Source organism: Panthera uncia, chromosome D4 (genome assembly GCF_023721935.1).
Source record: "Panthera uncia isolate 11264 chromosome D4, Puncia_PCG_1.0, whole genome shotgun sequence".
Lineage (NCBI taxonomy): Eukaryota > Metazoa > Chordata > Mammalia > Carnivora > Felidae > Panthera > Panthera uncia.
In genome coordinates this window covers 31578023-31591587 of record NC_064807.1, presented here as the reverse complement: position 1 = coordinate 31591587, position 13565 = coordinate 31578023, and the positions used below count along the sequence as shown (strand labels likewise).

Here is a 13565-nt window from a genome sequence, read left to right as displayed (position 1 = left end):
TGTTTTCACTCTTATGTGGATCCTGAGAAACATAACAGAAAACCATGGGGGAGGGGAAGGAAAGAAAAAAAAAAAAAAAAAAAGGAGGGTAGAGTGGGAGAGAGCCAAAGCATAAGAGACTGTTAAAAACTGAGAACAAACTGAGGGTTGATGGGGGGTGGGAGGGAGGGCAGGGTGGGTGATGGGTATTGAGGAGGGCACCTTTTGGGATGAGCACTGGGTGTTGTATGGAAACCAACTTGACAGTAAATTTCATATATTAAAAAATAAAAAAATAAAAAAAAAAAATAGAGATCCATCTAGAAAATTTTAAATTGTGCCACTATTTCATATCTAGAATGTATAAAGAACTATAAAGCAGTAAGAAAAGCATGACACAAAATTAAAATATTCAAGAGTCTTAAAAAGGTACCTCAATAAAAGGGAAAATCCAAACAGTCAATGAACATAAGGGAAAAAAATCACAATGCAACTTAAAACCACAACTACAACACACACCCAACAGAATGGCTAAATTTAAAAGACCAACAATACCTAATATTAGATAGGATGTGAACAATGGGGAATCTGAAAACACTGCTATAAGAAGGTGCAAACTGGAAAAGAGTTTTCTTCTGAAGCTAACTATGTACATACCCTATAACCACTACTAGGCATACACCCAATATAAACACACCATTCCATGCTCAGGGAAACATGTGCAGAACATCCATGAAAGTTTTGTTCATAAAAGCAAAAACTAAAACAACCAACATGACCCTTGGTGGCACAACAATAAATACACTGAGGCATATTCATACAATAGAATATTACAGAGCAAAGAAAATGAATGTAAAAAATTTAGAAATGTTTATAAGGTATGAAAGAAGCCAGACAAAAAGAATATACACTGAATGATTCTGGTTATATAAAATTCAGAAACAGAATATAATGAACTATATTCTTAAAGAAAAGAAAGAAGTGACTGCCATAAAGTCAGAATAGTGATTATCTTTGGATAAAACATACGACGAGTGAAGGGGATGTGTAGGGGAACTCTAGTATGCTAGTAAATATATTCCTTGATGTCAGTGATGATACACAGATGTTCACCTTGCAATAATTCATGAAGCTTTAAGTTTCTGTTTTGTGCACTTTCTACCTTATTTTATGTTTCAAAATACAAAAAGTTTAAAAATATTATAATAACTGATTCGGGCAAAGATTATCAATGGATGTAAATTCACTGGGTGAAAGGCAGCTGGGATACAGGATAGTTATCTAGCCTCTAAGTATCACTCTATAAATCACTAATTATAAAGAGAAATTCTTGACTGGATCCTTTAGATTGGAGGAAACCCAGTTTACAAATATTATTGGCAAAATTAGGATCTCATGAATGTGATCTGTATATTAGATGATATTAAAACACATGCTGAAATAATTAAAGTTGAACTATCAAAATGTCTGCAACTTACTTTCAAATGTTATAGCAGAGAGACAAAGAAAGAGACAAAGGGAGACAATGGCAGAGCAACAGAGAAACAAAGGAAATGAGGCAAATATTAACAACTGGTGAATCTAAATGAAGAGTATCCAAGTGTTCGTTGCACTACTCCAACCTTTCAGTAGTTAAGACATTTCTCAAAATAAAAAGAAAACAAAAAACAAAACAAAACAAAAAAACAGCATTTACATGTATTACCAGGAGGCAAAAAGGACTGGTTTATTTCAAGCATGTTATGGCCACATAAATAATACTGGAAAGCCTATAATAATATGTACTTTTTAAAAAAGAGAAAAATTCTCACAATTTGTGGGAAAAAAAAGGAGAATAAACCTATTCAAATATAACTTTTTTAAATGACTAGGGGAAAACTACTAGAAGAATACATATTAAAATACTGTTTTAGCCTTAAGGTGGTATTATGAATGGATTATATTTCCTGTTTTCCAAATATTTTTAAAAGGTGTTTTGCTTAAAAAAATTTTAGTGTAATTTAAAGATCAGCCAGATAACCACATAATATATTACTGTTGAACAATTTCAGGTATTTGTACCAGTAGGTGGTTTCAATCTGACAAATACCAGCAGCAGAAATCCTGATGTGTCTTTATTTCTTCTTGTCCTATGAGGAATTATGGATCACACAAAGCATAACAAATGACTACTTCTCATGTATCTAAAATGGTAACAAAAATAGGAAATGTGTCCTTTACAAAATCCATTACACTATAAATATACCTCATCATATATGCTTCCATTAATGTCTGCGCCATAGATGGGTGCTACGAAAGTTAAGTTCTTCCAATACTTGCGCTCCAAATCTTCATAATCCAAGTATCTTGGAGTACAGTATCTGCAAAAGGTAAATTAAAAGAGCACAAACCATATGACAATTATAAGATTTTCTCCACCCATATGTCTCAAATCATTTTACTTTTTAATTTTTTTTAATGTTTTATTTAAAGAGAGAACACGAGCAGTGGAGGGGAAGAGAGACAGGGAAACAAAGAATCTGAAGCAGGCTCCAGGATCTGAGCTGTCAGCACAGAGCCCGACGCAGGGCTCAAACTCGTGAACCACGAGATCATGACCTGAGCCGAAGTCAGACACTCAACAGACTAAGCCACCCAGGCACCCCTTCTTAAATCACTTTCTAAACAAATCTTATCAAAATGAAAACACTGCAACAACTCATGTTGTCAAATCTAGTAAGTAAATATACCAATGTATTTATCATAGATCTCTGAATACTCTTAAGATTCCTAAATAACTCTTTATAATATCTTTATATTTTTGACTAGTAAGGAAAATATTCTCATAAAAGAACCAAATATATAAGGAGAACAGTTAAAAACTCATTAATTTATCTTTCAAAATATTTTCTAAAATCTTTAACCAATTATACTATACTAAATTTTACAGGATTAGTTAAATAAAAGGGCTTAAATAAAATACAGAATACAAAATAAGGTAGATTTTCCTATGTATTGACATTAATATTTCTCCACAGTGAATTAATAAGCAGGTTACAGAATACTATGATAATATTTATGTAAAAAAATATCTATAACTGTACTCAAATGGTCAAAAAGAAAATATATACCATATTATTAATATTAATGTTTATCTTTCACACTGGAATTACAGAAAGGCACTTGCTTCTCTGTCCTATTTGGATTGTGAACAAATAATCTTATATTAATATACACACACACAAACACACACACACAAAATACCATTATTTCTACATTTAAAAAGAGAAATCAAATGAAGAAGGTAATGAAACAGTTTGTTTAGCAGTAAAAAGAGTGTTTAGCAGCAGGAGCAATCCCAATAAAGCCTACTGAACATTTTAGAATGAATAACTGTAGAACAAGCAAAATCAATATACACTATACTGGGACCCCAAACTGGTTATCTAAGCAATAAGCAAGAATACCAAACAATTTAACAACTGTATTTGAAATACAGAATAATTTTCTGATTTACTCAAATCATTAGAATTTCAACAGGACAGCCAAAAATAAAAGGGATGGGCATGAAAGCATCATTAACTCCACTGTATTTCACCACTTCAGTTAGTAGGTTCCAGTAGTAACATGAATTCTAGGCACAAGCTAAGCAAGCTAACCAGAGTTCAGACTCAAGCGATAAAAAAGATAACAGAGATACTGTTTATTTCGATTTACAGAGAAATTTGTTGGACTTTGGATACAGAAGTCCTAAATTACCTTTCACTATAAGATGACCTAAAGAATCTATCACACTATTTACTACTCAATCATGATCAATTTTTAACAACCTATAACTTTAAAAAGGAAACATATGGTTCAGTATTGGCTACTGAGGTTGAATTCTAAGATCTATGAATATCTGAAACAAACGATGATTCTAAACTTGAAAAAAAGTGACCAGTTCACTCAGTTGGCTACAGATTTCATCCCTAATGGACTGCCAAACAATCACAGCTGTCCCACAAATCCAGTGTCAATTTGCTCAAAAGCAATCCAACCATTCCTTTTCTCTAGAACCTTTTATTCACTATATTACAATTGTTAAGAGATAGGTGTCCAGAACAAGCCTGCCTAGAGCTTTGAATCCAGGCTTTGCCATATATAAGCCATGTAACCCTGGGCAGAGGACTGAATTTCTCCAGACCTCAGTTATTCCTCTATAAAACAGAATAATATCAATTGAATTACTGTGAGCATGCTATCACATAATTATGTAAAGCACATAGCTCCACTCCTAGAAGAAAGTATAGATCAGTAATGTAAGTGATACAAGAGAGCATATTACTTACCTCCATAAAGTTTTATTATAGTAGTGCTATGTTGGAGGTTTCTAGATTTTCGTTGGATTAAGTTGTGTTGTCAACCAAATGAGCATGTTATCCTGTCTACTGTTTATACCAAGCACATTATACAAGGACATGTACTGAATGAAGGAAACCAGATGAACAGAAAAACCAGGAGGATGCCTCCTGCCTCCCATGAAAATTAACCCCACCTCAGGACCATCCTACAACCACAATGAACACCATTTGACACTAGTACAGCTGTAAGTGAACAAGCAAGAGCCTTGGATTGAGGCTTAGAAACCCATTTCATTGCCATTTGAAATAAATTTCCACATGGAATTGGCAGATGAAATATAAAAAGAGAATTCTCAAAAGTATTTTAACATTGTAGCAATTATAACAAAATTAATCCAACTAAAAAATAAACTTTAACATGGAATAACCTTTCATGCAACTTATATTTCACAACTAAAAAAAGAGCCAATTATTTTTAAAAATCATTTTTAAACTTCAGAAAGTCAAGAAATGTACATTCTGTTATTAAGAAAATCACAACAATCTGTCCAATAATTGACACCACCTCAAGTATATTTTGGCTTTCATGGCACTAATCATTCAATCAACATATACTGAAATAGGACCTACTATATCCCAGATACTGTACCAGGTATTGAGTATAAAGTGGTACACAAAACAAACAACATCACCTGAATGGCTATCTTCAGGAACAATCTACAAACAAGCCATCTGCGCAAAAATTGAACAGATATATAAACAAAGTAAGTGCCCAGTAAATTAAATTCCCTCTAAATAGAAAACTAATACCATGCTCAGGTAATCACATGGGCTACAGATGATGATCAAAGTTTCTCTATGACAAGAAAAAAAGGTCTTCCAGTCTCTTTTCTCATCAATATTTTGAATTACCATGTATTATTAACAACTATTGTCTCTGGGTGTTAAAATTCTGTGTTTCTAAAATGTTTGAATTTTCAAATAAGAATGTGTTACTTTTGTAACTAATGAAAACATTTCTGACCATCTTCAAAATCCATCTCAACAGCACTACAAAATGAAATCATTCCTATCCTGATTAACAACCACAGAAGTCTTATTTTCCTTTGAAACTCCATGGCACTTTGAGCTTTTCGTGTGGTGATTATAAATGATTACTAAAGGTATTAACAAACATTTCCTAGTAAGTATAGTCTGATTACTTTCAAGTACAAATTGTCTCCTGGGTGCCTGGGTGGCTCAGTCGGCTGAGCGACCGACTTTGGCTCAGATCACGATCTCACAGTTCGTGGGTTCGAGTCCCACATCAGGCTCTGTGCTGACCACTTGCTCAGAGCCTGGAGCCTGCTTCAGATTCTGTGTTTCCTTCTCCCTCTGCCCCTCCCTGCTCACGCTTTGTCTCACTCTGTTTCTCAAAAATAAATATATGTAAAAAAAAAAAAAAATTGTCTCCTAAAATATCAAAGTAGCCAAGCAGATGTTCCACTAAATGAACCTATTTAATTAACACTTTAAAAATGACTCTGGAAATGGGTGCTAGAAGATAAATAACAGAACACAGTAAACCATTCATACTTATAAAAACTTGGGTAAATTTTCTTCCACAATCTTGTTTCAATAGCATTGCACTAGTAAGTTGTTAAAAGAGTTCTTAAAAGAGTTTGAATACAAACTAGTCCAGTCAGTGATAAAAGTTTCACATCTCAATTAATGAGATCTGAAACAATGAGGCTTTACTAATGCTTATCAAAAATTTAAAAGAAGCAGGGCACCTAGGTGGTTCAGTCGGTTGAGCGTCCAACTTCGGCTCGGGTCATGATCTCACAGTTTTTCAGTTTGAGCCCTGTGTCGGACTCTGTGCTGACAGCTTGGAGCTTGGAGCCTGCTTCGGATTCTGTGTCTCCTCCTCTCTCTGCCCCTCCCCTGCTCATGCTCTGTCTCTCTGTCTCTCGATAATAAATAAACGTTAATTTTTTTTTTTTTAATTTAAAAGAAGGGACTCACATTAAATATAAAAATTTCAATTCCTTTGAAATAACTACAATGCTCCATAGAAACTTTATACACACAATTAAAGGGTGCCTGGGTGGCTCAGTTGGTTGAGCGTCTGACTTCGGCTCAGGTCATGATCTCACGGTTCATGAGTTTGAGCCCCACATCGGGCTCTGTGCTGACAGCTCAGAGCCTGGAGCCTGCTTCAGATTTTGTGTCTCCCTCTCTCTCTGCCGCTCCCCCACTCACACTCTGTCTGTATCTCTCTCACAAATAAACATTTAAAAAAAATTATACATAGAATTAAGATTCTTCAAGTACCATTAAGTGCTTACTATGTCAAATATAAATTTCTTTTAAAAGGATATAAACTAAATTCATCCAAAGAGCATAATTTCACACACACCTATCCAGAGAATTTAGGCAATGTTTTTTGACTGGCTGATTAGTTGGTTGGTTTGGGGTTCTAATTCTTTTTTTCAAATTCATGTTTTGATCTAGGGTCTTAACTACCATAACAGAAACTTTTTTTAAAAAGGTAATTTAGGGGCACCTGGGTAGCTCAGTCAGCTGAGCATCCAACTTCTGCAAGGTCATGATCTCACAGTTCGTGGGTTCAAGCCTTGGGTCACGCTCTGTGCTGACAGCTTGGAGCCTGCTTCGGATTCTGTGTCTCCCTCTCTCTCTGCCCCACCCCACTCACGCTGTCTCTCTCTGTCTCTCAAAAATAAATAAACATATTTTTAAAATTTTAAAAAGGTAACTTAATAACTGTAGTGGTTTCTAAATATGTTCATAAATTCTTTAATACTCCTCCTTTCAAGAAGTGGAGCTTAATTCTCCTCCCCTTAACTATTGGATTCACTTTGCAACTGGCTTGTAAGAAACAAAATAACACAGAAGGGATAGTCAAGAAACAGATCATGAAAAGATACTGTGGCTTCCATCTTGGTTACTCTCTTGGATCACCGGCTCTGGAAGAAGCTAGCTACCACAACATGAAGAGCAGTCCATGTGGCAAAGAACTCAGGACTCTAGCCAATAGCCATGTAAGTGGAGCAATCTTAAAACAGGATCTTTCAGTCACAGTCAATCTTTCAGATGATAACAGCCCCACCCTCCTAACATCTTGACTGTAACCTCACGAGAGGCCCTGAGCCACAGTCACCTAGCCACGCCACTCCCAGATTCCTAACCTTCAGAAACTAAAATATTAAATAAATGTTTATTGATTTAAGCTATAAGATTTGGGGTAATTTGCTACACAGCAATAGGTATAATTACAATAATGCTAATACAATAATGGTGGCCCTCTAAGTCATTCAAGGGTTTTCTTTTTAAATTACTCATCTTCTAAACATATAATTTATCATCTGAGACTTAAACACTGTCAGGGGTATGGCGTGGTGTATGGCACTGGGTAGCAGGTACAATCAACAGTGCGGAGAGCAGAGAAAAATGCTCACCACCCTGATGGGTCCTTTCCCAGGCCCTAAGGGCAGCAGAGGACTTGGTGACCTACAAGTGACCACAAGGCACAAGAAGAGTCTCTGCTGCCTGTCCTGCCTCACCCTGCCTCACACCAGGCTCAGCCACCCTGTCCCCAGCTGCATCAAGTGGAGGAGGCCGAGTTAGAGGAGGGTGGCACCATGAGCCTGGGCCGTGTCCTTCATACCGGGGGGATGAAGACACTGCTGTCATGGACAACCCAACCCATGCCAGCCACAGTCCCTAAGTGAGGCTCTCCCAGGTTCTGTGTCTCAGCCCTTGGATCCTGGCTGGGCCAAGATTGGTGTGAAGAGTTACCTGCCCTGTCCCCTGCTACCCTCCCACCACCAATCAGGAGCATCTGATCAGGCCTTGGTGGGGAGTGGGACTCCCAGGGCCACAGCCACTTCCACCACAGTCAGCCCCCTGAGGGAGAGCTTCAGCAGGCAGGATGGTGGTGAGCTGCAGCCTCTGTAGAGTAAGGGCACTGCAGCACAGATCACCAAGGAGTACTAGCAACTGGTGGCCCAGGGAGCCCTGCTTGAGGTCCCCAAAGGGAAATGGGCAGCAGCAAGTAGCCCTTGGGGTAGACAGGAGAACCAGGAAGCAGAGGCCAAAGGGAAGGGCAGCATGGGCTGCAGCAGTGGCAATGGGGAGACCAGTGTGGGGCTCACAGTGTGGGAGGAGGGACTACCCATCATGCCCAAGTACCTGGCCCCGGACTATACTGTATCCTGCAGCATCTGTATCAAGGAGAACTTCCTGGGGGCAGCACTGGATGGCCATGTGCTGGCTGAGGCAGAGGCCCTAAAATAGAGTGGGCACCAGCATGATGGGCAGCTAGTGAGCCAATGGGCTATTTCACCATGCAGCCTCTGCAGGGACCAGACTGCCTGAACAGAAGGCCATGAGCCTAGCTGTCAAAGCACTGGGGTCCTCATGGCCCACATGGATGCTATAATCTGTCCCTATGTTGGGTGCTAGGTGGCTATGTCATCCACAGGCACAATCAAGGCCATGGTGGTATGTTATTCAGTCAATAGGCTGGGGAACATGAAGCATGCTGACAATCCACATGGCAGTGGGCACTGCATCACCTGTTATCTATTACCTGAATCAGAACTGGGACATAAAGGTGCATGGCAGGCTACTGCAATTCTTCCCTGAGAGCTGGACTGTGGTAACCAATATCAGAAGGTCTGATCAGCGGAACCCCCATGAGGTGAAACCAGCCTATGATACCAGGTATGCCATCACTGGTATGCCATCGGCTAGCATCTGGGCAGAATTGTGTCCAAACACCTGTGTCATAGCCAACTACACCCACATACAGGCCATCCTCAGAGCTGCATGAACAGACAGCTTGCCCTGACTTTGGGAAAGCCTTTGGCCCCATGCTGTTGGCCCAGAAACCCACCAATCTCAGTGCCTGCTTCCTTTTCTGCCACTGCTGCTACTTCCAGCTTTGCCTCTGTCTTGCCTAGTGTGGAGGGCTCATCTGACACTGAAGCCAAAGGAGAAGGAAAGACTTCTGCTGCCTGGTAATGGGGCTGGGATTGTGACCTGGGCAGGGGCCAGTGTTGGGAGCTACTGGAGCTGGGGGGCCTGTGGCTTACCCTCTATGGTCCTGCTTCTCTAAGGTGTGAAGAGCTAAGGAGGCATTGCCACCTCCCACCAGGATACAGGTTTGGGGGCTGGGGATATCATGGCCTCTTGCTGGTAAAAATTTGTTGGGGGTGGACAGTATTCCCAAGCCCCCAACTCCAAAAGCCTGGAATGTGAAGTGACTCCCCAACCACATGGCTATGGTACCTTTTGGAATACGCTGCCACTGTGTGGACAGGAAAAAGGTGCTGGGAGGAGCATGGGTGTGAAAAGTCCTGTCAGCCAAGAAAGAAATAAAAGTTTACCTCAGAGTTGCCAAAAAAAAGGAAAAAAAAAAGATTTAAGCACTCTGACACAAAGAAGAAAATTTGCCTAACAAATATGAATAATGTGTAGAATCAAAATCTCAGGGCAACTAAAATATAGAAAAAACCATTTATAGATATTATGAATAAGATGATAAAACGAGAAACAACTTCCTCAGGAGTAAACTAAATGTAATCAGGCAACCACCTGACGAAGAGAAAACAGGAACAGTTAAATGAAAACTGAAAGAAGATATGCAGAAAACCACTGCTTTTCATCCCAAGCTCCTCTATTTGGTTTCCTCCCATGTTCATGTATATCTCTGAAAAAAATAAAAACAGCAAACTGCATGCACTCACTTGCCACTGTTAGCCAGCTGCCTGAACTCTTTCACTGTCATGGCTTTTTTCTGGATGTTGTATTGAGTGAACAGTCCCGACTGCCCTGTGACCATCTGCTGAATCGGTGCTGGAATAAGCAAATTATCAATGTCATCATAGCACTGCCTTGGCTTCCATTCCCGAGGAGGAATCACCTAAAAATAAAATAATAAATAAAATATTATCTGGAAAATATTCCAACGGAATACAAACAAAGAATTTCTCAGCATTTCTATAACAAATGCGTAAAAGAACAATGAGGATGCAGATGAAGGGAAATACTTGCATTCTCTTAAATATTCACCTCACTGATATGATTTTTTAGAAATAGCAAAACTTATTGTGCACTATACCAAATAGTACTTTTATATCAACTATACTTTTATCAACTTATTTTTTAGTTGATACTATTAACCTCTCAATTTTAAAGGTAAAATGAAGAGATACATAGAAGCAAAATAACTTGAAGTTCAAATAATGCCTATATTAATATGATAAAAAATAAGTAAACATTTGTTTAGTCAGTATTATTCTCTTTAAATACCTCTCACACAATACAGCAAACAGCATAGTGGTTGGTGTGTTAGTAAATGTTTAACAATCAGTTTCCAGGAAGGTAGAGAAAACCCTGGTTTGTAGCTCTTGCTTATTTCCATGATGTAATTATTCCCACCACGGCTAATTTGAGCTTACCAACATGACATAACTGAACACAAAGTTAGAAAGAGACGTGCATTATCAACTTTTATGTTCCTGTATGAGGTTGTTCAGCACACCACTCTTTTCCAACACTATTTAAACACTTGGTTATTAACAATGAAAAGATTAGGGGCACCTGGGTGGATCAGTTGGTTGAGCGTCCATCTCTCGATTTCAGCTCAGGTCATGATTTCAGGGTTATGGGATTGAGCCCTGCGTCAGGCTCCACGCTGAGCATGGAACCTGCTTAAGATTCTCCCTCTCTCTCCCTCTGCCCCTCTGCCTCACTCACACTCTCGCTTGCTCTCTCTCTAAAATAAATAAATAATTTTTTAAAAAGATTGTCTTTTAAAAAATTTTTTAAAAAAACAATGAAAAGATCATTAACAATAAGACCGAAAACATATGTTCATGTGATTAAAATTAGAAGGGACAAAGTTATAAAGTCATGATTTATAGCTGGAATTTATTCACCTTTAGAAATTGTTTTAATTTTTAAGATAAACTTTAAAAAATTAATCGCAAAACACAGCACACGTTAATAAAATGCACAATCACAAATATGTAACTGTGAATTATTATAAAGCAAACACCAGAGTACCTCCAACTGCCCATCAAACACATCCCTTTCTTGCCCAAAAGGTAACCACTCACATAGCATTTATGATATTCATTTCCTTGCTGGAGTTTATAGTTTTATGCCTGGGTATGCATCCCAGCACCGTTTGTTTTTTTTTTTTTTGAAATGTACGGAAGTATAATCATCCATATATACATATCTTCTTTGAGGTTTATCTTTTCTATTTCACTCAATATTTTTGTTAGGGGTCAAATATGATGGCCTATGATTATGGTTCATGAGTTTGAGCCCCGCATCTGCTTCTACACTGTCAGCATGGAGACTGCTTGGGATTCTCTCTCTCCCTCTCTATCCTGTCTATCTGCCCCTCCCCTGCTCTTGTGCAAGCTCACTCACTGTCTCTAAAAATAAATAAATTAACTTTATTAAAAAAAAAAAACACATATTATGACCTACATAGCTGAAGTTCATTGATTTTCATTCCTACTCAATATTCCTTCATACAAATATTTATCCATAAATGGATGACCATTTAGTTGTCACTTGTTTTTTTCTGTTTATTGGCTTTTGCAAAGAACACAGCTATTAATAATATTGCATGCATCTTCTGCTGCATATGAGCACACAGTTCTCTAAAATAAACTCGTATACACAGACACTCCTAACAGTGAAATTATTGGGACATAGGATATGTATAGATCAAATTTAACAGTTATTACCAATAACTCCCATCAGCAGTGTATGGAGCATTCCTGTTGCTTCACATCTTCATCATCACTTTATATTGCCGATCATTTAAATTTTAGTCTTTCTCATAAGTTCTATAATGGTAGTCAATTGTGGACCTTATTTGCATTTTCTTAATTATTAAAGAAATCTCTTTATATATTCCCTATGAATATCCCCTTTTATAAAGTGCTTACTCAACTCTTAACCATCTTACTACTACACTGTTGGTCTTTTTCTTCTTAATGTATAGGAATTCTTTATATAGTCTGGTTATTCTTGGATCATGTATATATACATTTGCTAATATCTATATGTATATGTGTGTATATATCAAGTATCTTCTCTTACTCTATAACTTGCCCTCCAACCTTAAGAGTATATTTTGATAAACATTAAGTTCTTAATCTTAACAAAATCCAATTTGTTCATTTTGCTACTTTGACCTTTGGTTTAAAAAAAAAAAATTTCCTACTCTGGAGCATGAAGGCATTCTATGTTATACTATAAGTGTTTTAAGGTTTTGTCTTTCATATTCAGATCTACAGTGTTCCTGCAAGTAGCTTTTGTGAAAACTCTAGGTCAAGCTTCATGAAATGAGAAAACGGGGACAGAAGAATGAGTGATTTGTCCAATGTTACACAGCTGATAAAACACAGTATTTACTACCAAAAAAAAAAAAAAAAATCAACAGGGCACTGTCGAATCTAAAGTTAATTTAATTTTCATCAGCAATACAGAGATATTTCACATTTTATTGCATCCAAGGTATGTTAGTTTAAAGTGAGAATAGAGGGATGTCCAGGTGGCTCAGTGGGTTAACCATTTGACTCTTGGTTTCAGCTCAGGTCACAATCATACAGTTCATGAGTTCAAGTCCCATGTCAGGCTCAGCACTGACCGTGCAGAGCCTGCTTGGGATTCTCTGTCTCCCTCTCTCTGTGCCCCTTCCTTGCACACATGCATGTACATGCACTTTCTCTCTCAAAAATAAACATTGAAAAATAAAGTATTGGGTATGTGTTGTTGTTTTTTTTAATGTTTATTTCTTTTTGAGAGGTAGAGACAGAGTGGAGCAGGCAGAGAGTGGAGAGGCAGAGAAAGAGAGAGACACAGAATCTGAAGGAGGCTCCAGGCTCTGAATTGTTTACACAAGTCAGACGCTAAACCAACTGAGCCACCCAGGCGCCCCTTGAGTATATGTTTTCAATAGCATATAATATGATTGTCTCTATTCTCACTTTTTTTTTTATTTCTTTTTGAGAGAGAGAGACACAGCAGGGGAGGGGTAGAGAGAGAAGGAGAGAGAGAATCCCAAGCAGGAGCTACACTGTCGGCGCAGAACCCAATGTAGGGCTTGAACTCATGAATCGTGTGATCATGACCTGAGCCAAAATCAAGAGCCAGACGCTTATTCGACTGAGTTACCCAGGTACCCCCATACTCAATACTTTAAAAGAATATGGATAATCGTACCAAATGGATATG

General features: G+C 38.0%; 1 protein-coding gene and 1 pseudogene across 19 annotated transcripts in view; one reads left to right on the top strand and one right to left on the bottom strand.

The window, feature by feature from the left end:
* KDM4C (lysine demethylase 4C) overlaps positions 1-13565 on the bottom strand; it is a 432339-nt gene that overhangs the window by 375967 nt on the left and 42807 nt on the right. For 18 of the 19 annotated variants that reach the window (XM_049634710.1, XM_049634680.1, XM_049634624.1 and 15 more), the window contains 2 exons: positions 10052-10227; positions 2225-2339 (listed from right to left, as the gene is read on the bottom strand). In XM_049634710.1, coding sequence (XP_049490667.1) covers positions 2225-2339; positions 10052-10227 — 291 coding nt within the window. Of the gene's footprint in view, positions 1-2224; positions 2340-10051; positions 10228-13565 lie in introns of those variants that run through there. The other variant, XM_049634732.1, reaches the window with a different exon arrangement.
* On the top strand, positions 7692-9265 carry LOC125924101 (prolyl hydroxylase EGLN2-like; annotated as a pseudogene).